General features: G+C 42.8%; 2 protein-coding genes across 26 annotated transcripts in view; one reads left to right on the forward strand and one right to left on the reverse strand.

Moving 5' to 3' along the window:
* LOC135097756 (uncharacterized) overlaps positions 1-17201 on the forward strand; it is a 24460-nt gene extending 7259 nt beyond the window's left edge. For 6 of the 21 annotated variants that reach the window (XM_063999803.1, XM_063999787.1, XM_063999822.1 and 3 more), the window contains one exon: positions 537-1354. Coding sequence is in view for 5 of the 21 variants with exons in the window: in XM_063999839.1 (XP_063855909.1) it covers positions 537-586 (50 nt within the window). In the remaining 16 variants the exon portion in view is untranslated. Of the gene's footprint in view, positions 1-259; positions 376-536; positions 2773-6703; positions 6786-8999; positions 9162-9591; positions 9738-11272; positions 11471-12454; positions 13103-14094; positions 14195-16100 lie in introns of those variants that run through there. The other 15 variants (XM_063999794.1, XM_063999814.1, XM_063999863.1 and 12 more) reach the window with 12 other exon arrangements.
* LOC135097733 (RCC1 and BTB domain-containing protein 1-like) overlaps positions 17149-25000 on the reverse strand; it is an 8942-nt gene continuing 1090 nt past the window's right edge. Inside the window, exons 2-9 of one of the 5 annotated variants that reach the window (XM_063999757.1) lie at positions 23868-23953; positions 23622-23753; positions 23083-23247; positions 22766-22984; positions 22374-22476; positions 21064-21171; positions 18195-18330; positions 17149-17744 (exon numbers count right to left, since the gene is read on the reverse strand). In XM_063999757.1, coding sequence (XP_063855827.1) covers positions 22949-22984; positions 23083-23247; positions 23622-23753; positions 23868-23953 — 419 coding nt within the window. In that variant the 3' untranslated portion in view covers positions 17149-17744; positions 18195-18330; positions 21064-21171; positions 22374-22476; positions 22766-22948. Of the gene's footprint in view, positions 17745-18194; positions 18331-21063; positions 21172-22373; positions 22477-22765; positions 22985-23082; positions 23248-23621; positions 23754-23867; positions 23954-24637; positions 24724-25000 lie in introns of all 5 variants that reach the window. The other 4 variants (XM_063999748.1, XM_063999772.1, XM_063999756.1 and 1 more) reach the window with 4 other exon arrangements.

Raw genomic sequence — 25000 nt, forward strand, 5'->3', positions numbered from 1 at the left:
GTAAATTATGCTTTCTCTCCATTATCATAATATTAACCTAACCACAAAACAGTGATAGAAGAAATGCCCTTATAGCTAACTCCAGGCTGAAAGATTCAAGCAATGTAGTGAAAGATATTCCGATAAGGAAGATAAATAGGAACTCTTTAAATTCTTAGCTAGGTGAGGGTGATGTCCATTCCCACCATCACCTGTTGAAGTCCTCCCCTAAGAGCCCAGTGAGCTGTACTTGGCCCTCTGTGACTAGTTCCAATTATAGAGTGGCCTGAGGCAGTGAGTGCTTGAGTGGAGCCTTCACACCACACCAGGTTGTGATGGTGGCGGCATCTGGGGCAGCAAGAAAGTGGCAGCCATTTCATTGTGTTTTTATAATCAGTAAAGAATTGAGAGTATAGATAGTGAGATTAGAAGGAGAAACACTCGTGAATTTGTCAGAATATGACCATGAACATAGTGAAGTATAGCTGATGATAATGTACACATGAACTGTCCTTGCCTTGCCATATCAAGCTTCTTTTGTATTTTATTTCTTTCAGTTAACCGAGCCAATGAAAGCAGAATCAAACTTTCCATTCCAGTCAACTGAACCTGTGAAAGTTCCCAATCCGGCCAAGCAGGTCCCAGAAGGTGCGGCGTCCATGCACCCCGTGATGGTGCTGCACCAGATGAAGCCTGGCCTGCTGTACAACACTAACCAGACCACCAGGGATAACAAGCCTTTCTTCACCGTCACCGCCGACATCGATGGCAAGGAGTTCTCAGGCAAGGGTGAGTTGTAGACTGACCAGGCGAGTCTGACAAGACAAAATAAGAAGCTTCTCTAGTACCAGGTGGCATCTCAAGGCAACAAAACCCAAAAACAACTGGAGCTGAGTCCTGGGATGGTCAGCTGTTTAAATATTACTACACAAAATGTTATGAGTTTGAATACATAATGAAAATTTCTTTAATGTGTATGTATGTAAAGGTTATAAAAGCAAGTATTTTTTTCTTTTTCAATTTTTGTATATAATTGAGGTTAAGATTAATTTGAAACATTGATTGCAATTTATCAAGCTGGTGTTTTTGGTTTTGAAGGAAGTGTAAGTGCAAGAGGTATGAATTTGAAACATTGATTGCAATTTATCAAGCTGGTGTTGGTTTTGGTTTTGAAGGAACTGTAATTGTGCAAGAGGTAATCATTTGATCAGAGTGGAATTAATGAAGCAGTTTACCACACCAGTATTGTCATTCCTGCTCCCTGTGTGTCCACCTTACCTCTCACACCCTGACGTTTGCCTCAACGCCTTCATTTATCACCAATGCAGTTAGGTAAATTATCACTTATTACTATTTTCTCATATGAATTCAGAAACACTGTCAGCTTATCAAATAGTGTATCTGTTAATATAACCTTTTGTAGGCAACTTGTCCTGTAACCACCTATGACATTTTAGGCTCATTTTTGTACCAGCCTCTTCAACAGTTCTATAGCTTATGGAAAACTAAATTAATGTCCTATTCTCTCATTTCCTCTGTCCATACCAGCAGTTCTCATAGTACTCTCAATGTTGAAGGATGATAGCAGTCCAAGGGCAGAGCTAGTGAGTTTCTTTGAGTCTCCCCAATAATTGTTTTCTTTTGTAGCTTGCGGTGAAGAGGAGGATAATAGCGGTAATTAAAGGTTTAGTGATTATATGAAAAAAGTATTTTTATAAGGCGTGTATTCGTGGGAGTGATTTAAAAGTCTTGAAACATTTATTATAAATAGTCTTTACTTATTTCAACTGTAGTTTTCTCTAATCAATGGTAATACGAATAATAGAATTACATCATGTTGCGTCAGCCTACCAGTAACTCATAAGGTATCATACCCTAGCTTATAAAATATGTTAGTAATTTAGAATTCAATTATTAACTTCAACTAATGTCCAGCCTATATGCTCACCTTGCTAGCCAATTATTCCTGCATTTTTATTTAAACTCACGGTTCAGTAAAATTATTTGTGAAAGAAGAGAGAGAGAGAGAACTAGCTAAGGTTCCAATAACTTCAGATGCCTGTGGGTGTTGAGGGAGAGAGCACAAAATGGCGTCTCCCTTCCCTCTGGCAACAGGTGGGTCTCGTAGCTCTGAAATATTTGATTTTTCTTTTATTTAGAAGTGAATATTACTGTGTTCATGTTTATTATTCATGTCTAGTGAAGATATAGTGACTGTACGTGTTGACAGAATGGCGTCTCCCTTCCCTCTGGCAACAGGTGGGTCTCGTAGCTCTGAAATATTTGATTTTTCTTTTATTTAGAAGTGAATATTACTGTGTTCATGTTTATTATTCATGTCTCTAGTGAAGATATAGTGACTGTACGTGTTGACAGAATGGCGTCTCCCTTCCCTCTGGCAACAGATAAAATAGCCAGTGTTGGTCCCACGTGGAGACAGGCCACAGTCTTGGGAAAGCGTTAGCCATGTAATGTTTCTTTAGTCAAATATAATCTACTGTGAATGTGTTGTGAGCAATATTATTGCCGTAGAGAAGTGATGGAGGAAGGCTGTGACGTTATTTAGGGATATAACGGTGCCCAGAATGAATGGTGCTCTTGAGGAGTTATAAAAGTAATTATTTTCTTGTGTATTCGTAGTGTTAAGTAACGGAGTATAAGTGTATATGCCATACCAGAATTTCAAGTGTCATAGTGGGTCAGTCAACCCAAAGAATCCCATCAGTATTATTCATTTAATTATTTTTGCTATTTTTATATTTTTCGTTCCTCCTAATAAAGCCACACTAGGTACTGTGTGATAATTAACCTCTCCTTACCCTCTGGCCATGACGATGAAGGCGAGAACCACTACCAATCAAAAATGTTTTCTTTTTTTCTATTGTGTGTGCGTGCTTCTTCTCTCTTCCTCTTCCTTTCTTCTTCTTCACCGTGAAGATCTTTGCCTCGTCTCATTAGAGCTCTGATCGGACCGGTGAGGAGGAGGGAGGAGGGGGGAACCGGAGGGGGGGGTGGCGTTACATTAGTTTATCTTGCTCGTATTTACCTAAGGAACCATAAAGAGATATCAGCAGTTTACGTGACGTGATGCTTCCTTCAGATTCATAAGGAGTGAATGTTGCGTCACCAGTGTTCAGATATCACAAAAAAAGACACAATGAGAAAAATGAACCGTACATTTAAACAGGGAACGGAAAAAAAAACACCGAATTCTGGCCAATATTTCTCCTTCCAATTAACGTAAACACTAGAACCGTAATTAACGGGGTGAAATGCATGTTGGCGTGAAAGAATGCGTTAAAGAAGAAAAGAAAAAACATCAGTTCATCTTAGCTCACGTATTTCTTACCCTTTTACTTCTCTCCTTCCATTAATTAAGGAGAAAAAGTCATAAAAAAAGTCGATATACGTTTGTTACCCTTTCAGTTCCATCCTTCCACGGTTTAAGAAAGGAAGGCTCTATATTAAGATACTATAAGGGCGTTCAGTGGTAGGGGTCAGTGAATTCTTTTGCTAACTAGGCTATGGGTGTCCACTGTGTTCCTGGGCTAGACATGTTTACACACTCCTCCCTGCATTCCATTGTTTTCTTCAACACAACCACCACCACCATCACCATCACCACCACCACCACCGCCAGAGTGACACGTAGGGAGAATATTTACTAACAGAGAGAGAGAGAGAGAGAGAGAGAGAGAGAGAGAGAGAGTATAACGGGAGGGAATAATGATAAAAAAGTTAGATACAAAAGTAGGAAAAACGGAACACACACACACACACACACACAGAGAGAGAGAGAGAGAGAGAGAGAGAGAGAGAGTATAACGGGAGGGAATAATGATAAAAAAGTTAGATACAAAAGTAGGAAAAACGGAACACACACACACACACACACAGAGAGAGAGAGAGAGAGAGAGAGAGAGAGAGAGAGAGAGAGAGAGAGATTAAACTTTCTAAGCCAAGCCATACACACAACTATAAACATACATTCAATGATATCCTCATAAAACATAAATACACTCACACACACCACTACATAGTCCTTGAAATTTTATCGGGCCTGAATGTGACAGGAACCAACAGGTGAACTGATGGAAACCTTAATGTACCTCATATTTACTCATTGCTCACGTGCCACCAGCGAGGACTCTTTTCTGGCTGGCTCAGAATATAATAAATTTGCAATAAGGCGCATTTCAAATTGATTTCAGGACAAGTTTTTACTTTTTATAGATCTTTCAGAATGCAAAGAATAAATTTACGTTAATTCGCATGTTATTAATTTTGAGACTGATAGATTTCCATGCGTTTTGACTCACCCCGATTACTGTTTCAAGAAAAAAAACAAAAAGAAAACTCATATTTATTCTTCTGTTGACATAGCTCGTGAAATAATAAGACAAGACCACAAGAATCATAGTGTACAGTCAACAAAACTCAAAACTCATGAACCAAGATGCAGTTTCCTTATATAACAAAATAAAAAAAATAAATAAACGATAATATGAGATGAGTACACAAGTTAAGATGGTACGTCTATTTCTCAGCACTTTTTCCCATCACTGACTGGCGATATTTCTTGCAGCATTCGTGGCAGGGGAGCATATGAAGCTTGCCTGAGGGGAGAACAAAGACTGGGGAGCGAAAAAAGAGCCGAGGGAAGCTAAGATGCCTTGAGCCAAAATGAAACGTTATTAGAGTTAGCCAGAGTTAGCCAGGCCGCCACTGTCTAGAGCGCGCCGGCATTCTGTTTATGTTTTTTAATGTTCTGAAGTGAATGACACTCAAATATTAGCAATAACAGATAGATTAGTTTATTTGTTTACACGTGTGGAGTTTAGAAGGGTTATTTTTCAGTGGTTAGCGGTTTATTGAAGGAAATGCGTCGCTGTGTAGGAGTTTCTGCTATGGAATTATTACGATAGCTCCTGGTCATTCAGTGTGTGCAGTGGCCAAGTGGGGGAAGGACGCTGTCTTGCCCTCACTTGTTATGCCAGCCACCTCAAGTCCCTATAGTTGTGTAGACGTTCTGTTCTCCCTGTCACTCACCAACAGAATCACGGCCTTTGGTGAACACACTGGCATTGCTAATAAGATAGGAAGCTGCCACGCGTGATTTGGGAAATAAAATATGATGTGATGTATTCGATATTAGCTACTGTTTTTGTTTTGTAATGCAGTTTAGTACAGAGCAGAAATTCGTGTTACCAAATGGTTCAGCTTCTTACTTAACTTTTATAAATTAGAGATCTATTTAGGTTTTCAGAGGTATTTTCGTGACTAGGGAAAAAAAGAATCCAGCTCTACGTGTTTCTTATGTAATTCAACTTATTACACAACAGGAATCCGTGTTATCATATCTTCCCGCGTTTTATCTGAACTTTTATCATGTTCTGGTCTGTTATTTAGGTTTTCAAAGGCATTTTCATGACTAGCACAAAAATCCATCTATTCTTGTTTGTTCTGTAATTTTTATATAACAGAAGAGAAACTCGTATCCTCAAACGATCTGGCGTCTTATCTTTCTTAATTTTTATCAGGTTCTAGTAGAAATTATGTACGTTTTTATGTTTCTGGGTAACAAGAAAAAAAATCTATCTTCCCTGTTTATTCTGTAATTCATTTAACTACAGCAGAACAAGAACAACATTCTAAAACATTCCGGTTGCGTTGCGAGAAGTTTTGTGGAGCAGTTGTGAAATATCGTCTGTTGCTGAATTATTGACGTGTCCTTAAGCTTCACCTATATTGTAATAGCACGTGTTTCTTGATTTCTGGCCTGGTGTTCTAGAGTGTATGGTGTCTTATATAGGGAACAGTGAGAAAGGACCTTCACTGCTCTCCCTGTGGTTCAGTGGCTGATGTCTCTTCTTATTTTTTTTTTCTTCTCCCTCGTCACTCGGTCAAGGAAACCGAACCGTCCCCTTTACAAGATAAAACCCCTCTGTAACCTGGCTTTGGTCTATATGACATCAAAGCGCTCCACTCCCTCCCTTATCCACTCTTTAAATTCCCTTATACTCTTTACCCAATCTTAATAACCCTAGGAACACTTCAGCAATATAATATCTTAAGAGTCTTCTGTGGAATCAACTCAGACAGGTTTGAATTACTTGAATCGCGTTGACACACCTTCTCCTCACACTCCGTCTCTTAAACGTCCTTTAAATTCCCCTATACTCTTTACCCAAGCTTATTAACCCCACAGATACTTTCTTACTACAATATCTTAAGTCTAATACGTAATCATATCAGAGGCTGGAATTGTTTGAATTTCGCGCGCAAACATCCGCTCTTCACACCATCTAAATTGTGTTATATTCCTTATCCAAGCTTATTAAGCCTAGGAACACTTCAGAACTACAATATCTTAATAGTATAGTGCGGAATGATGCCTTTACACGCTTCAGTTACGCTCTAATAAACTCCTTTCAATAGCGAGAAAATATGAGCTGTCAAGTGAATGGCATCTACCATCACCATGACAACGGGTCGTGAACAGCCAATCCCAGCCCACTATTTCATCCGGGACCTCAAGATGGCCACACTGATACAATATAGTTTAATTTCCAGCCAAGATGAGAGTTAACAGAGACATATATGGTGGATAAAAAGCTCTTAAAAATATGGGTGTTCTGAGGAAAGTATACCACTAGGGAATGTGGGTTACATTAGTAATGGAGGAATATTTTGAGAGCAAACGAAACTAAAGGTACAGTTACTAGTTAGTGTTTTTGTGTGTTTGTATGTGTGTGTCGTGGAGGAGTGATCTGTGCCTGACCATGTGGCTATATGACGAACCAGGCGTGAGTATTCAGCATTTGACCAAACACACTCACGCAGAGACTGTCCCTTTAAACCTTCGTCCCTTTAAACCGTACCCAAACAAACGCTTTCGATTCCCGTAGGCAGACCAGGCTACCTCTCTCTGACCGCCGCCCCATGTCACTTATTTTTAGTCATATGCTCCTAATGAGAGAGTAACCGGCCGGCTAGGGGGACTGGGAGTAGGCTGGGAGTGTTAACTGGTTATTTAACAGAGTAGAAGATGAGAGAGACTGGGTATGTGTGATGAATGAGTGAGAGGGAATAGAAGGGTGTAAGCTGTTTGACGTAAGGGTGACAGGCTGTGTGCGTCCGTGTGTACATGTATGTGGGTGGGTGTGGGTGACTGGTTGGGTGTGTGTGTGTATTACCCTTGTGAGACCCTCTGTGTGTGTGTGTGTGTGTGTGTGTGTGTAGGGAGGGAGAGACACGTGAGTAAAGAAGGGAGGATGGGGGTCAGGAAAGAGGAGGAGGAGGAGGAAGAGGGCTGACTGGGTGAACCTCTTAAAGATAGTATTCAGAAATTACGTGTTTTCTTGACGGCTTCGCTGAGTCACTGTGTTAGGGAAGAGGAAGAGGAGGAGGAGGAGGATATAGAAGTGATATAAGCATAGGTAGGTCTTAAGTTAGTATTAAGTTAGTATTAGTATTTATAGTTAGTATTTTAAGTTAGTAGGTTAGGCTATGTAAGTTGAAGTGTATTAGATTGTAAGGCTAAGTAAGGTTAGGTTAAGATAGTGTGTTAGGTTAGGTAAGTTAAGGATAGGTTAGACTAGCATAGTTTAGGTTAGGTTAGGTTAGGTTAGGTTAGGCTATGTAAGTTGAAGTGTATTAGATTATAAGGCTAAGTAAGGTTAGGTTAGGTTAAGATAGTGCGTTAGGTTAGGTTAGGTTAGGTTAAGATAGTGCGTTAGGTTAGGTAAGTTAAGGATAGGTTAGACTAGCATAGTTTAGGTTATATTAGATGAATTTACATTAACTTGCATAGGTTAGATTAGATTAGATGAAACTAAGATTTGGATGACATAGGTTACGTTAGATCATGTTAAGTTATAGCAGATTAATTAGGTTAGTTAAGGTAATTGAGTTAGCAAAGGTTGCATTAGGTTAAACTAGCATAAGTGAAGAAGTTAAGTTAGATTAGGTGAGGAATTATTACCTAGGTTAGATGAGAGGAGGTTAGGTGAGGTGAGGTTAGGTTAGGTGAGGTGAGGTTTGGTTAGATTAGGTTAGGTTAGGTTACAGTGAGGCGTCTTGAAGTCATGAGAGACATTGGCGGGGACAGAGATGGTACCTTGCCAACTCCACCAGAGAGAGAGAGAGAGAGAGAGAGAGAGAGCAGAAGGGGTCAGACTACTGTTTCATTTAAGGAGTCTTTAAAATTAGCTTCCCTATGTTAATGTGTTAGTTTTCATATTTATTGAGAGAGAGAGAGAGAGAGAGAGAGAGGCAATATGGTGTAAGTAAAGGAACTAAAAATGTACTTCAAATGGCTTGATTCTCTCTCTCTCTCTCTCTCTCTCTCTCTCTCTCTCTCTCTCTCTCTCTCTCTCTCTCTCTCTCTCTCTCTCTCTCTCTCTCTCTCTCTCTCTCTCTCTCTCAATAAATATGAAAACTAACACCTTCACATAGGGAAGCCAATGTTCATGCTCATTTACTCCCGACCCCAACCATTGCTAATATAGACTTCACTTTCATCCAGGTAGAAAATAAATCTTGTAAAATAACATTAGGTCTCGTCTATCATCCTCTAGTCCAGTCACCTGCTATGGACAAAAAAACTTTATGACCTTATTGCGGACATTTGTTGCGTTAATAATTGCATAATTATGGGGGATTTTAATGATCCAGTCACTTTCAAGACATCTTTATTCATTCTACAGCCACATACAGTCTTAGAACTGGGAAGAAATTGCAAAATGTATTCTTTTTCAATGCCAACTTTACGTCTTGTAGATGGTTATAAAGGAGACTGCATGCATTGCTTCTGATGCTGCTAATTGTTTTGTTTCACAGTGAAAGGCTTTAAATGTAGTTGGAAAATGTCATAGGAAAAAATTGTAGTTAATATTGGATGCAAAATATCAAAGTAAGATTAGCTAAAGAATTTTTAACATTGGGAATAGTAATCCATATATATACATATGGGAGTATATTTTTTGTAACAGTGTGAATGATAAGATTCCACTTTTCAGTGTTGCCACGGTGACGGTGGTGGTGGGCATGACACAGATGCGGGAGGTGGAGTTTGTGCCCGATGGAGACATGCAGCTGGACAAATTGTGTTGGTCATTGGTCAGACTGGAGTTTACATGTGTACCTCCTTCACCATCATTGGTGGACACTTCACCTTGAGTGTTAGTGAAATGTGCTCTCTTTCTTACTTTATTTGTATATCACAAAAATTTAAGGCCAGTTAGTTGTCTAGACTTTAAGTCTTAAAATGAGAAAATCAATCTACATAATTTTTTAAAAGCAAACAGTTAAGGCATTGTAAAGTAAAAGTCAAAATATATTTTGGTTATTATTTTTTTTTGCAATGAACAACTTTCATGTATAATGAAATCAATACATTCATCAAACTTAATATCATATTTAATAACAGCTAGAGGTACCAATTTGCAGATGTCTATGGAAAATTTGTATGATAATCTTGTGGCCAACAAAAAAGGATATAATGAATGGTTGTAAGAAATCTTTCAGAGTTGTTGTTGTGTACTTCCACATTCCATGGAGACAGGTTTTTCCTTCACCTTTCACCATTTAAAAATGTGATAATTTCAACAGGATGCTTGAGCTGTCATGGTGCTGCTGGTGCTGTGTGCCATCATCACCCTGACACAGACCACCCTGCAGACACCTTCATCCTGGGTGCCACACGTCGCTGCTGCTACAACTCAGAGCAACAAGAGCACAAGCCAGGAAGGGAAATGGTAACTTCTCACTTAATTTGTTGTTTATTTGAGGGCCTAATGACAAAGACATAATGGAATGAGTGTTTGTGAATGTTTGTTTATATCTAGATACAGCATTCACATATCTTAAGTGCCACCTTCCAAAAGCAATGTCAGCCAGAAAAATAACTGATCAATCTAATTACATTTCAGGTAACTTATCTAATTTCTAATAATTTCTAATATAATTTTTTTTTTTTTTTTTTTTTTTTTTTTTTTTTATGTAGGAGTGACACTGGCCAAGGGCAACAAAAATCCAATAAAAAAATATGCCCACTGAAATGGCAGTCCCATAAAAGGGTCAAAGCAGTGGTCAAAAGTTGATGAATAAGTGTCTTGAAACCTCCCTCTTGAAGGAATTCAAGTCATAGGAAGGTGGAAATACAGAAGCAGGCAGGGAGTTCCAGAGTTTACCAGAGAAAGGGATGAATGATTGAGAATACTGGTTAACTCTTGCATTAGAGAAGTGGACAGAATAGGGGTGAGAGAAAGAAGAAAATCTTGTGCAGCGAGGCCGTGGAAGGAGGGGAGGCATGCAGTTAGCAAGATCAGAAAAGCAGTTAGCATGAAAATAGCGGTAGAAGACAGCTAGAGATGCAACATTGCGGCAGTGAGAGGCAACATTGTGGCGGTGTGGAATGTTAGGAGTAGCAGTTGAGGGAACAGGTGTGTTAGGGTGGTAGTAAAGAGCGGCTTGGAAACTAGTTGGGCTTTTAAATGGTTGAGAGTGACTGAAGTATGATTGTCAGAAATGGAGAGGGTTTAGAATGGCATGTAAGAATGTGAAGTGAGACAGATAGAGCGATGAAGCACGTGAGGTTGAGTGAGCCAGGTGTGGAGTGAGACAGACAGACAGACAGACAGACAGACAGAGTGATGAAGCACGTGGGGTTGAGTGAGCCAGGTGTGGAGGAGTGACAGACAGACAGCAATGAAGCACGTGGGGTTGAGTGAGCCAGGTGTGGAGGAGTGAGACAGACAGAGCAATGAAGCATGTGGGGTTGAGTGAGCCAGGTGTGGAGGAGTGACAGACAGACAGCCATGAAGCACGTGGGGTTGAGTGAGCCAGGTGTGGAGGAGTGACAGACAGACAGAGCCATGAAGCATGTGGGGTTGAGTGAGCCAGGTGTGGAGGAGTGAGACAGACAGAGCCATGAAGCACGTGGGGTTGAGTGAGCCAGGTGTGGAGGAGTGAGACAGACAGAGAGCCATGAAGCACGTGGGGTTGAGTGAGCCAGGTGTGTCACTTGGGGACGACTGTGAGCCAACCCAGGACCAACGGCTGATGACGCTCAATGATGGAATTAGAAGCTGCATGAATTGTTTATGTAGATTTTAGAAGCTGTCTGAATTGTTTATGTAAATCTGAAGCACTTACTTTGAATTGAAGGCTTGGACCATGTAATATCTTTGTAATTCTTCTGTACCATTGTCATAAGTTCCTTAGATAACTCACTACAGTTTTGTCTCTATATAATAATATGTACATTTACTCAAACTGCATTTTCTTTCAGTGTGCAGGTTTGCAGTAAACCTCCCTGAAGGTTCCAGAGCTGCTCAGCAAGTGTCCAGTCCAGGCTGTCACAAGACTGTGTGACAGTGGACCTTCCACTCATACTGAAAACAGCTGTGCACTGCCACTCACAGGAAGTGGTGACCACTCTAGGTGTGCTATCTGCTGTTTATATGTGTAAGATGAGTACTGGCTAAGGGTAAGACAAATTCCTGCAGGTTTGTGTGTGTGTGTGTGTGTGTGTGTGTGTGTGTGTGTGTGTGTGTGTGTGTGTGTGTGTGTGTTTAGGAGCCCACTAAATATTGCTTGTTGTCAGAAATGGAAAATGCTCTGATGGGCTTTGAAAAGGTTGCTTATATCAGTGAAATGAGTAGGTGTGTCCTTGGAGACAGGCAGCATGTGGCCAGGCCTGGAGGACAATCTTGACTGAGGCCCTTGAGAGACTGCAAGCTGACAAAGCCAAGGAAGATCCTTGTGGGAACACCTCAGCAAATCTTGGAGCTTATTCTGAAGGATTCTGTAGTGAGGAAACTCAAAGTTTGGAGGAACAGAAGAACAGTGTTGCTGTGTGTGGAGGCAATACATTGACTGTGTAGTATATTGCAAGGAAGACAATCTTTGCTCCCACAGTGTCAAGAGTGAAACACCTGCTCCACCACTGCCTCAGGAAGATCCACTGTTCACCCACACAGTAAAAGCTGAAATAGTGGAGGCAGTATCACGTAACAATTGATCAAAGCAGAACAAGTCAAGGTGTTACTAGTACTTACTGTGTTGTATAAATACTTCTGAAAGAGAAAGAGAGAGAGAGAAAGAGAGAGAATGATAATAGTGATGTGTGTAGTTTCAGTGATTCACTTACAGACAGTAGTTAGTGAGCAGGTGTTGAATATAATGCAGTGTTGCTGAGGGAGAATAAATTGATTAGCAGCAGTGTGCATAAATGTAGTGTTTTTTTTATTTGTGTAGAAGGGACATTGACAACTTATTTATCTCTCCTTCCACTGAATGGCAGGCACAATGACACCAACAATTACCTGCTGTTTACACTTCACTGTTTTGACTTGCATTTCTCTAACAATCTGGGACTGAATTATTCACTACTGTTGGTTTGACAAAGGATTTTTAACGTGTCCCTTGAAGATTAAAAGCCCCACCTGTTTCCATTGTCTGTTATTTCCAGATTGAGTTGCCTTGAAGCTGAGATGAGTTGGTCAGCTAGTGAGTGGCTTCAATCAAGTGACTGTGAGGTGTTGGCTTCAATCAAGTGACTGTGAGGTGTTGCCTTCAATCAAGTGACTGTGAGGTGTTGCCTTCAATCAAGTGACTGTGAGGTGTTGGCTTCAATCAAGTGACTGTGAGGTGTTGCCTTCAATCAAGTGACTGTGAGGTGTTGGCTTCGATCAAGTGACTGTGAGGTGTTGGCTTCGATCAAGTGACTGTGAGGTGTTGGCTTCGATCAAGTGACTGTGAGGTGTTGGCTTCAATAAAGTGACTGTGAGGTGTTGCCTTCAATCAAGTGACTGTGAGGTGTTGGCTTCGATCAAGTGACTGTGAGGTGTTGGCTTCGATCAAGTGACTGTGAGGTGTTGGCTTCGATCAAGTGACTGTGAGGTGTTGGGCATGGTATTGTGTTATTGCAAGTGTAACCATTAATAAGTAAGTTCTTTCCTTATAACTCTTCATACATGGATTGCCATACATGGACGGATAAGGCCCTTGTACAGAGTCATCAGCTGGGGGTGAGAAAAACTGGTGGAGATGTCTCAGAACGCCTAACTTCACAGAAGCTGTTTTAGCTAGAGATGAAATGTGAAGTTTCTAGTTTAGATCATAAGTAAAGGACAGACCAAGGATGTTCAGTGTAGAAGAGGGGGACAGTTGAGTGTCATTGAAGAAGAGGGGATAGTTTGGAAGACTGTGTTGAGTTGATAGATGGAGGAATTGAGTTTTTGATGCACTGAACAATACCAAGTTTGCTCTGCCCCAATCAGAAATTTTAGAGAGATGAGAAGTGAGGCGTTCTGTGGCTTCCCTGTGTGAACTGTTTACTTCCTGAAGGGTTGGATGTCTATGAAAAGACATGGAAAAGTGCAGGGTGATGTCATCAGCGTAGGAGTGGATAGGACAAGAAGTATAGGTTAGAAGATCATTAATGAATAATAAGAGAGTGGGTGACAGGACAGAACCCTGAGGAACACCACTGTTAATAGATTTAGCAGAAGAACAGTGACCGTCTACCACAGCAGCAATAGAACGGTCAGAAAGGAAACTTGAGATGAAGTTACAGAGAGAAGGATAGAAACTGTAGGAGGGTAGTTTGGAAATCAAAGCTTTGTGCCAGACTCTATCAGAGGCTTTTGATATGTCCAAGGCAACAGCAAAAGTTTCACCAAAATCTCTAAAAGAGGATGACCAAGACTCAGTAAGGAAAGCCAGAAGATCACCAGTAGAGCGGCCTTGACGGAATCCATACTGGCGATCAGATAGAAGGTTGTCAAGTGATAGATGTTTAAGAATCTTCCTGTTGAGGATAGATTCAAAAACTTTAGATAGGCAGGAAATTAAAGCAATAGGACGGTAGTTTGAGGGATTAAAACTACTACTACTACTACTACTACTACTACTACTACTACTACTACTACTACTACTACTACTACTCACATCTTGCCTGACTGCCAGACCAACATTTACTGTGTAGAAATGGCACAGTCTACTCCTTTAGTTCTTTTCCTTTCTAGAATGTGCATATCAGTGTACCCTGTTGTGCCTCCCATGCTGTGTAATGCTGCAGTGTTGATTGTGTGTGTGTGTTTCCCTCAGGTGGTACTGTGGATAGCAAGCGGAAGAGGCCTTGGGAGACTTCCGTTAATGAGGAGCAACAGTCACACCTCACTGGAGTCTTTCAGGAACCAACAGTCAGGTGAATATTGTGTTATTTGTACTGTTGAGGTCCCATATCTCTGACTTGTGTGCTCTCAAGATGCTATGCTCAATTTTTGAATCCTTGACACTGACAATAAGTCAAGCTTAGTGGGAGATGTCTTTCACACACTGCCCTGCTTGTTTCCCCCTTGTTACAGCTTAATCTGCTTGTTCCCCCCCTTGCTACAGCTTAATCTGCTTCTTCCCCCCCTTGCTACAACTTAATTTGCTTGTTTCCCCCTTGCTACAACTTAATTTCCTTGTTTCCCCTTTGCTACAACTTAATTTGCTTGTTTCCCCCTTGCTACAACTTAATTTCCTTGTTTCCCCCCTTGCTACAACTTAATTTCCTTGTTTCCCCTTTGCTACAACTTAATCTGCTTGTTTCCCCCCTTGCTACAACTTAATCTGCTTGCTTCCCCCTTGCTACAATTTAATTCTTCTCATAAGTGTTGTGATTGTGGTTGTTCAAGAAGGGATCAGTAACTGTCAGACTGGAAGGAAGCTGGTAAGATTGGAAGCAGCTGTCACACAGTTGGCAAAGGGTGCTCAGTGATTGGAACAGCTGTCTCTCTGCTACCCTGCAACTCACAAGCCTCTTCTGACTAAAAGAGGGTGCAGCTAATCAGTTTTTACAATATATACATCCCATCAGCTTAATATTCTTGTATCTGCTTTCCTTTTTCACCAAGAGCCTTTCTTCCTCTTCGGAGTGACAGCTGTACCTTGTGTCAGTGCATCCCTGGCCATCTGTGTCATGGCTGTCGTTGATCTTGCTGTCTCCCGTCCAGTCTCACAACTACAAAGCCCTCTCAAACAAGGCCTATCACAGCACTCTTCCCTTTGTTAAGCTTGACAGCACCCGTTATAATGCAAGAATTAAATGTGAGCTGTGAAATGAGAGTGTAGCAGTAAGGGGGACACAGGCAGGGAAGTACAGGAGAGACCTTCCCCTCTACTGTGTCTGGCAGTCTCTCTGTGATTAAAGGGCTGAACTTGGCATCTTCAGGGCACGAGAGTTGCCATGGGTGATAATTTGCTATTTTTTTGAGCAGTGAAGCCTTTGTTCTGTGGGTGTGCTGTCATGCACTTTAATATTCTTTGTGGCCATTGTAAAGCCACATTGAAAGTATATGTAAAGCTTGATGCCAACCCCAAGCTGTCCCATTTTATAAATTCATATAGAAATATTTAGAAAAAAACTGGGAAAATTTGAAATCTGCAGCAATTTTGGTCCCAGGAATTTTGGATAGGGGAATTTCAACTGTATATAGCATTGTTGGGTGTGTGTGTATGTGTGTTTGTGTATGGATAAGAGGAATAAGATTAACGTTTTCTGAAGGAGTTGGAGGAGGGGAGGCATGCACTTAACCACGATTACAAGAGCAGTAACACTGAAAATAGTGGTACAAGACTGCAAGAGAAGCAACAGATGGCTGGATAAGCAGATGTTAGCTCCTGTTAAGTGTGAGTCCTGACAGGTGTGAGTGAGTCTTGTCAGTGAGGTGTGTTGTGAAGTATTAATGGAGAGAGAGAAGGAATGATTTTCAATGATCACTGTGAAATAAGAGGAGAGTTCTGTTATTGCGATGTGCATGTGAAAGTATTGGGTTAAATATGAGACTAATTTTGGGGAATTCATGGATATAGGAGAGAAATAGATGTGAAATTCTTGTGGGGTGTTAAAGGACTGTCTGAGGCACCTGTTAGGCCAGGGGAGGGAGTGAAAAGTTTGTGGGAATAAGAGTTTGCATGAGTGAGGAATTAGTGTGTGTGTGATGCAGAAATAATCTCATTCTTCATAACTAGTTTACCCAAGTTGCATTATTTATGTATTTATTTGCAGAGGTTTGTCTTCTGTCTGTGCAATCAAGGCTGGTGGTGATGGTGGTGTCTCATTGCAGGGCCTGATGTGAAGGTGTCTGCATCCAGTGTTTGGTGTCCTCTGTGCCTGCCTGGTGGTGCCTCATTGCAGGGCCTGATGTGAAGGTGTCTGCAGCCAGTGTTTGGTGTCCTCTGTGCCTGCCTGGTGGTGCCTCATTGCAGGGCCTGATGTGAAGGTGTCTGCAGCCAGTGGTGGTGCCTCATTGCAGGGCCTGATGTGAAGGTGTCTGCAGCCAGTGTTTGGTGTCCTCTGTGCCTGCCTGGTGGTGCCTCATTGCAGGGCTGATGTGAAGGTGTCTGCAGCCAGTGTTTGGTGTCCTCTCTTCCTGGTGGTGCAGCCTGATGTGTTGCCTGCTTCAGTGTAAGTCTTGCAAGCCAGATCTGCCAGGTGTCTCCAGTGTAGTAGTCTAGGGTGCTTTGCTTTGTGTCTTTGGCAATAAATAAATTTGTGAGTATCATTCTCATGTGAATTATATAGTTTGATAAAATTACAGAATGTGCTTGGGTAAACTAAATTTATATATTGGTGGTAAACAATTCATGCATCCCCAAGTAAATAAATAAAAAAATAAATAGGACCCAAAACAATAGATACAATATAGATCATCCTCTGGTCAAAAAAAAAGCCAGGATTGGCCCATTTTTGGCTAAGTTTAAGGCGAAACTTGCACACACAAGCCCTGTCCGAGCGACACCAGAGTCGCTCGGACAGGGCTTCTGTGTGCAAGTTTTACCTTAAACTTAGCCAAAAATGGGCCAATCCAGCCAAAAATGGGCCAATCCTGGCTTTTTTTTTTTTTGACCAGATCAATTGTTACTAGTATTTTTTGCTTCCATTTTTTTTTTTTTTTATCAGGGCTATGAACTGGTTACATCAGAAAGCAGCTTATTTGCAATTTGTAAAAAGATTTGTATATAATTCCACAATTCCACAAGTATGAACAAGATGATTAAATATATTTGTTTAAATCACATTGCCAAAGTTTCTGAGGAGGCATGAACTGTTACACCAGAAAGCTTGTTTATTTGCAACTTATTAGTATAATTCCCTAAGTATGTACAAGATAATAATATATATATTGTTTAATCACAAAAGTTTAATAAATACACAATAGGATAAATGATTTGTTTTCCTTGTGTCAGAGAGCTCCTGTGTCAACTTGAGTGAGACTAGTGTTGAGGACTTCAGCCTTTGCAAGTCCTGAAGGATGCTTGTCACTCCCACCAACAGCTTGAAGGGACTCTTCCTGCTGCTAAACTGCTTAACAATATCCTTCCTGCTCAAAATTCTTGCCTTACAATCTTCTTACTTGAAAACTCTTGTACCCTTTTCTCGCTGCATTCTTCCTGCTGTTGACTGCTTGACAATTATTCCTGCTTAAAATTCTTGCCTTACAATCTTCTTACAACTTGACTCTTCCTTGATTGCAATGAAAAATTCCTTGACTCCTCTTGTCAGGCTTACAGGTAGCAAGACTCGGCCCCTCTTCCTGATGACGCTCCTTGACTTAACTAACACCTCGTCAGGCTTACAGGTAGTGACACAGCCTCTCTTCCTGATGAAACTCGACTCCCTGATCACAATGAAGTATGTCAGGCCTGATGTGGTAGAGATTCCTGTGGGCAACTGTTCATGGGATGGAGTGAAGCAGCACACGTCACACCTGCAAGGGAAACAGACCATTAGCTCCTAGACACATGAAGCTTGTATGTGCTGAGATCCTTAATGTTTGATAATTGATTCTTTACAAAACAACCTTTGAAAAGAATGAGGCGTGGAAAAGGTGCCGAGATTCTTAGTATGAGATGTTTGGGGATTGGTTGCCTAAAAGACTATGACTGGACAAACATGATACGAAAAAACCGGGCAAGTTTGAAAAGTACAATGCACTATGCAAGAAATGTGTCGATATTTTGTGTGAATTGCGTCAAAAATTCAGTCACATTCAAGAAAGGAAATTTGAAAAGCATAGCAGTATGACAGACAAGAAACTGAAAAATGTGCCTTAAATAAATACTTCCCAATTATATTTGAAGGATGATTGAAATTCGCATGGCATCATAAATTTCAATAGCACGACATTATATACATATTAGAAGTTTAAAAGACGAACCTGATGCATAATTTCACCTTCCCCAACACTGCCTCGATCACATGGTATCCTGGCAACGGGAACAGCAAGGAGGCAGCTGAATTCACACCTGTACATCAATCAACTCTGCCTCGGTGCTGATTGGCCAAGGAGGAGCCTGTGGGAGAGAGAGCCTTTGTTAAGTCACCCCTATAAATGTAAAGCACACGAAATCTATAGTTGTAATCAAATTTAATATTGCAGAAGGGTAGCGACATTGTGAGTAGGAAAGACAGGAGAGGCGAGGAAAGAATCAGCTTGATCCTGGAGAAGTGAAAATATAATCTCGAGGATAAACTTATGAATAAAACTTCTAATTTGAAAAGAATAATAATTTTAAACTTTCTGCTCACACCTTCGAAGTTTATTATTGCTATTCATGGTCAGTTTATGGTTCCAGAGATACGTTTTTGAAACCCACTTTAGAAAAATATACGAGGAAATAAAACAGTATAAGAAAATATATATATCACATGAATAACAAATTAGGAAAATAAGTATTAGAAATCCAACTTCGAGCTGAATTGATAAAAAAAATAAAAGAAAAATCTGGTTTAATACAACAAAGCATTAATAGACAAGTTTAATGTAAATTTAGAAGGTTAATGTGTGTGTGTGTGTGTGTGTGTGTGTGTGTGTGTGTGTGTGTGTGTGTGTGTGTGTGTGTGTGAGGAGTTGTGTCTTTTTGAGTGTCTCCAGATTTTTGAGTGTGTCGTCACCAGATTTTTGAGTGCATGAGCATTCTAATGGTTGAATGAATTCGTGTTTATGTGCGTGTGAGTGTGTGGGAGCGGGCGTGAGTGTGTGGGCGCGGGCGTAAGTGTATGTGTGGGCGCGGGCGTAAGTGTATGTGTGGGAGCGGGCTTGTGTGTGTGTGGGCGCGGGCGTTTGAGGGCGTGGACGCGGGCGTGTGAGTGCATGGAGGCGGGCGTGTGAGTGCATGGAGGCAGGCGTGTGAGTGCATGGAGGCGGGCGTGAGTGCGTGCGTGGAGGCGGGCGTGAGTGCGTGCGTGGAGGTGGGCGTGAGTGCGTGCGTGGACGCGGGCGTGAGTGCGTGCGTGGACGCAGGCGTGAGTGCGTGGAGGCGGGCGTGAGTGCGTGCGTGGAGGTGGGCGTGAGTGCGTGCGTGGACGCGGGCGTGAGTGCGTGCGTGGACGCAGGCGTGAGTGCGTGGAGACGGGCGTGAGTGCGTGCGTGGAGGTGGGCGTGAGTGCGTGCGTGGACGCGGGCGTGAGTGCGTGCGTGGACGCAGGCGTGAGTGCGTGGAGGCGGGCGTGAGTGCGTGCGTGGAGGTGGGCGTGAGTGCGTGCGTGGACGCGGGCGTGAGTGCGTGCGTGGACGCAGGCGTGAGTGCGTGGAGACGGGCGTGAGTGCGTGGAGGTGGGCGTGAGTGCGTGTGTGGACGCGGGCGCGAGTGCGTGGAGGCGGGCGTGGGTGCGTAGAGGCGGGCGTGAGTGCGTGGAGGCGGGCGTGAGTGCGTGCGTGGACGCGGGCGTGAGTGCGTGGCCGCGGGCGTGTGAGTGCGTGGAGGCGGGCGTGAGTGCGTGCGCGGACGCGGGCGTGAATGCGTGCGTGGACGCGGGCGTGAGTGCGTGCGTGGACGCAGGCGTGAGTGCGTGGAGGCGGGCGTGAGTGCGTGCGTGGACGCAGGCGTTTGAGGGCATGGACGCGGGCGTGAGTGTGTGGGCGCGGACGTGTGAGTATGTGGGCGCGGGCGTGAGTGTGTGGGCGCAGGCTTGTGAGTACGTGGACGTGGGCGTTTGATGGCGTGGACGCGGACCTGTGAGGGCGAGGGCATGAGGGCGAGGGCGCGGACGTGTGAGAGTGTGGGCGTGGAAATGGGCGTATTTGTGTGATCCTCCTAAGTGTTGGTGTGTGTGCCTTACTACTTAATAAAGTTAGTGAGCCAGGTGACCGAGCACGTGGCGCGCGGGGCATTTAAAGCCCTTTAATAATGGTAAATAAAGGCGATTTAAAAATATGAGGAAGAATGGCATCAACTTGTGGTGCTCATAGAAAACGTAAGATATGTTAAGGGAGACTATGATATTTAATAACTTAATTTTAATCTTAGTCGAAAAGTGTTATTTTTAAGGTATGCCCTCCCCTTAAAGGTGTGTGTGTGTGTGTGTGTGTGTGTGTGTGTGTGTGTGTGTGTGTGTGTGTGTGTGTGTGTGTGTGTGTGTGTGTGTGTGTGTGTGTGTGTGTGTGTGTGTGTGTGTGTGTGTGCAACAAATATAAACGTACATAAAAAGATAATGAATGAATGAAAGTAATGAGCAATGGTACTTAAGCCAATTACCACTTACCACAGCGAACAAGTCGAGGGAACACAAGGCAGCGGCCACAGACATACCAATCTATCACAGTCTTGCGTATTCATAAATAAATAATCTCGACTTCTCCCTTAATTCTCACCTCAATAAGTTAGTCACACGTCAGATCACCTGGACAAACATGCAGCTTCCTACTTAACAAGCTTATTTACGCTGACTGCAGTCTAATCACTCTTACAGCTTAATCACTCGCCTATTTCCCCCTGGACATATAAATAACTTAATATCTGTTCAGCATATTTAATTCTCACCTGATAAGCTTAACTACGTCACCTGAGCAGTGTTATAATCACCATCTGGCCTAATCACACGTAACCAACCTCACTAGGCTAACCTAATCAGCTCACCTAATCACTAACAACGTGGCTAGCCTAATCACCACGTATGGGCAGACCTACCCCAATCACACCTAACATAATCCTCACCTATTCAAGCTAATTATTCAGAGTCTTACGAGTTACGCATTTAATTCCACCCAGTGAGTATTAATTTAACATAATCATTGCAAAACTTACCATTTAAATTCCTTCAAGAGCTGCGTCAAGCCACAAGACCTGCACCTTGACCTCTCACCGCCGCTGCTACTGGTGAAGTGAACTGAGCGGACATGACACGCTGAAAGACTTAACGAACCATATTTTGAAACAGTTAGGTGTGTCTCTAATACTAATGACTCTAATGAAGGTTGTACTGGTTTTTAAAGATGTTTTTTTATTTTTTTATGGTTCTAGTGACAGATTAATATGTTTGCTATTTTATTAACAGGAGAAACGCATTGGAGAACTTGGTCCAATCAGGTTAGAAGAATTGGAACCGGAAAATTAAGTGTCACATTGAAGGGGAAGTGTTCAAATCGCTAGTTAAACCCGCATTGTCATAAGATACGGAGACGTAGCCAATAGGGAAAGCAGATAGAACAAGTTGGAGATTACAGAGACGAGTATTAAGGCGGATGCTTGGGGTGACAAGGAGGAATTAAGTGAGAAATAGTTTTATAAGAGGAACAAAGTAACGGAGGTGACAGTACAAGACAGGAGAATAGTCCGGTCACATCAGAGGACCAGAAGAAGGCATGGATATAGAGATAGAAGGCAGAGGATTGACGTGACAGACCAAAAGGTGGAAGGATTGCATTGGAGAGGACCTGAGGGAGAGAATTGAGTGGGGAGGAGGTTGGGGAGAGCCTTGTGGAGAAGACTAGTGAGGAACAGCGACCTCGTAGGAACATTGGAGCAGAAGGAAAATGTTACCCTTTCCAGCTCGGTGAGGGGGGAGGGGAAACGAGGGGAGAGAAGAGGGGAACAGCACACTCCCCCGTCCATTCCCATCTCCTCATCTCCAAAAATGATTCCCTCTCATCTCCCCATTTCCTGCTACCCATCTCCCCACCCTCCTCGCCCCTCGCTTCCTCCACCACCTTCCCATCTCCAAAAACATCCTCCCATTCTCATTACAATCTCCCCATCATTTCCTTTCTCCCCTTCCCAACTCCTCATTACTCCTCAACTAAGCACAGACACCTACCCATCTCCCCATCTCCCCCAATGGGCTATATTTTAAGGTGATGGGGGCACGGAAGGCTGTGTGTTCTCCCTAAGGGTGAAGCAGTGAGGTGCTGCAGGTCACACAGTGGCTCGGAAATTGAAATATTCAGGTTTTCGACGAGCCAGGGAGCTGCAACACATCACCTGCTCAACATCTAAACACTGAAGAAGAAAAATGACAACAAGAACAAGGACAAAATAGAACAAAGAAGGAAGGAACAGAAATACTTGACAAAAACACACACACACACACACACACACACACACACACACACACGTACCTTCCCTAAAGAGTCGAGTGCCGCTGTGTGGCTCTCCCCTAGTGCCACATACCCAATTGGTTCAGAATAAGAGGCCAAATTCGGCACCAACGCTGGGGTGTCACTGAGAGAGAGAGAGAGAGAGAGAGAGAGAGAGAGAGAGAGAGAGAGAAATTGGTTAGTTTTAGGCTTATATAATTTAATTCATGTTTGTTTAGAATTATTCATCATCATTATTATTATTATTATTATTATTATCATTATTCAGTTTGTTTTTCTTGATTATAAATAAAAGAATATACTTTATGTACACCACCACTACTACTACTACTACTACTACTACTACTATTACTACTTTTCTTCCTCTTCCTCTTCCTCCCACCACCCAAACACACACACACACACACACACACCTAACAAGAGGATCACCCTTGGGAGTATAGCCCAGTTGACCCTGCTTGTTTGACCCCCACAACAGCAGGTAGCCGGCCTGGGTCACGGCAGCAGAGTGGTGACCCGCAGCGGCCAGCAGGACTAAGAGGGTGCCAGCCAAGGAGGTCACCAGGGCAGGGTCCTTCTGGGGCCCCTGTCAGTGTCTAAGTGCCAACTGGCCCAAGGTATTTTGTCACCATCTGAAACACACAAAAGCAAAAAATAAATAAATAATGATGATAACACACACACACACACACACACACATATATACAGACACAGACACAGACATACATACATACAGACACCCACCAGCAGTCAAGGCAAGGGTGTGGTTGGCGTCACAGGCCAGCTGCACTGTCACCTTCCTGGCCAGACTCTTGACAAGCTTGCGTGTGGCGGTGTGACTGTCGCAGGAGTTGACGCCAAGCTGACCGTACCCATTGTCACCCCGTGCGTAGATCTGAGGAGAGAGGGAGAGGTGGGAGGGAGGGAGAGGGAGAGGGAGAGAGAGAGAGAGAGAGAGAGAGAGAGAGAGAGAGAGAGAGAGAGAGAGAGAGAGAGAGAGAGAGAGAGAGAGAGAGAGAGAGAATTAAGACCTAATCTAACAAAACCCAACTTAACTTAAGATATAATATAACTTTAAAGAGAGAGAGGGAGAGTGAGAGGGGAGATTAGAGAGAGAGGGAGAGGGAGAGAACCTAACCTGTCTAGGAGAAATAATTTGAATATACAGTAAAATCCCTCTCATCCGGCATTCCAGTATCCGGCAGCTTCAAGTATCCGGCACATTTTTCCCTGAGCCTTAAAATCAATAAAAAATCAATCTGTACTCACAAAATCGATTAAAATTCCCGCACAAGGCATACTCTGTCCCCTGGCCACCACAGCGCACTGCTTGGCGCCACCCGCGGCCCGCTGCACTGTGTTTACCGAGTGACTCAGTCCCGCGTGTGCACTGTTTATCGCCTGACGCCAAACAACAAAATTATTTCTACTCTTTCACACACACACACACACACACACATCACAGGCTCTCTCTCTCTCTCTCTCTCTCTCTCTCTCTCTCTCTCTCTCACTCACCAGGCCCCAGGAGGTGAGAGCAAGAGAGTGCTGGTCTCCGGCTGCCACCTGAACGATGCTGTAGTTCTGTAGCTCATCAATTAATTCTGCAGGTGAGAGAACAGGTGGTGAGGAGAAGAAAGTGCTATTGGACTGTTGTGTGGTTATGGTGGTGTGGTAGTAGTAGTAGTAGTAGTAGTAGTAGTAGTAGTAGTAGTAGTAGTAGTAGTAGTAGTAGTAGTAGGTTCATTACATTCCAAGCACAGTACATAAATAAATAAATAAATAAATAAATAAATAAATAAGTAAATAAATATGATCAAAAAATAAGAAAACAACAACAACAACAACAACAACAACCACATAAAAACTGATGACCCCAACCAGTCACCATGACCTCTAGTATAAGGGTCACACAGGGCCACCACACTGCGACCTGACACAAACATAAACAAGACACCTTTTATGCATGAAGGACAAGTGACCTATGACCCAACAGTGACCCACAGTGACCCACATTGACCCACAGTGACCCAACAGTGACCCAACAGTGTCTTCACCTAGAACTGTGGAGTGTACAAGTGCCCAGCTGACACGTGGAGGTGCAGGTGTCAAGGCTAGGTCACATTAGGTCACCTGAACAGAGAGTGTAAGGGGGGGTGGCCTGGTGAAGGGAGGGCGGCCAGGTCAACCCTTAAATTGTGTGTAATAATGAAAATAATGATAACAGTGACCTCTCTCTCTCTCTCTCTCTCTCTCTTACGTTAGGTTAAGTTAGGTTAGGTGTTTACTTGGCACTTTGGCGTGTACCGAGGTTCCCACACTGCCAAGGGCGGCGAGGGGGGCGTGGGGGGGGAGCACAGGGGCACATCCAAGGCTGCGTCACAAAACTTAGTGATTCTTTAAAGTGTAAACAAAACAATTCTCTTAAAACTACATTTATCTGGTAACTATGCACACACACACACACACACGCACTCACACATACACACACACGCACACACACACATTTAACTAGGGAGAGGCGTCACTGGCTGCACAGGGAAGCAATTTAAGTGGTCTGAAATATCTTACTGGCGTTGTGTGGCGCCATCAACAAAGCAACACTATTTCTCAAGTAAGTAAGTATTATATCTAACTCAACACCATCTCAG

This window comes from Scylla paramamosain, chromosome 4 (assembly GCF_035594125.1).
Source record: "Scylla paramamosain isolate STU-SP2022 chromosome 4, ASM3559412v1, whole genome shotgun sequence".
NCBI lineage: Eukaryota > Metazoa > Arthropoda > Malacostraca > Decapoda > Portunidae > Scylla > Scylla paramamosain.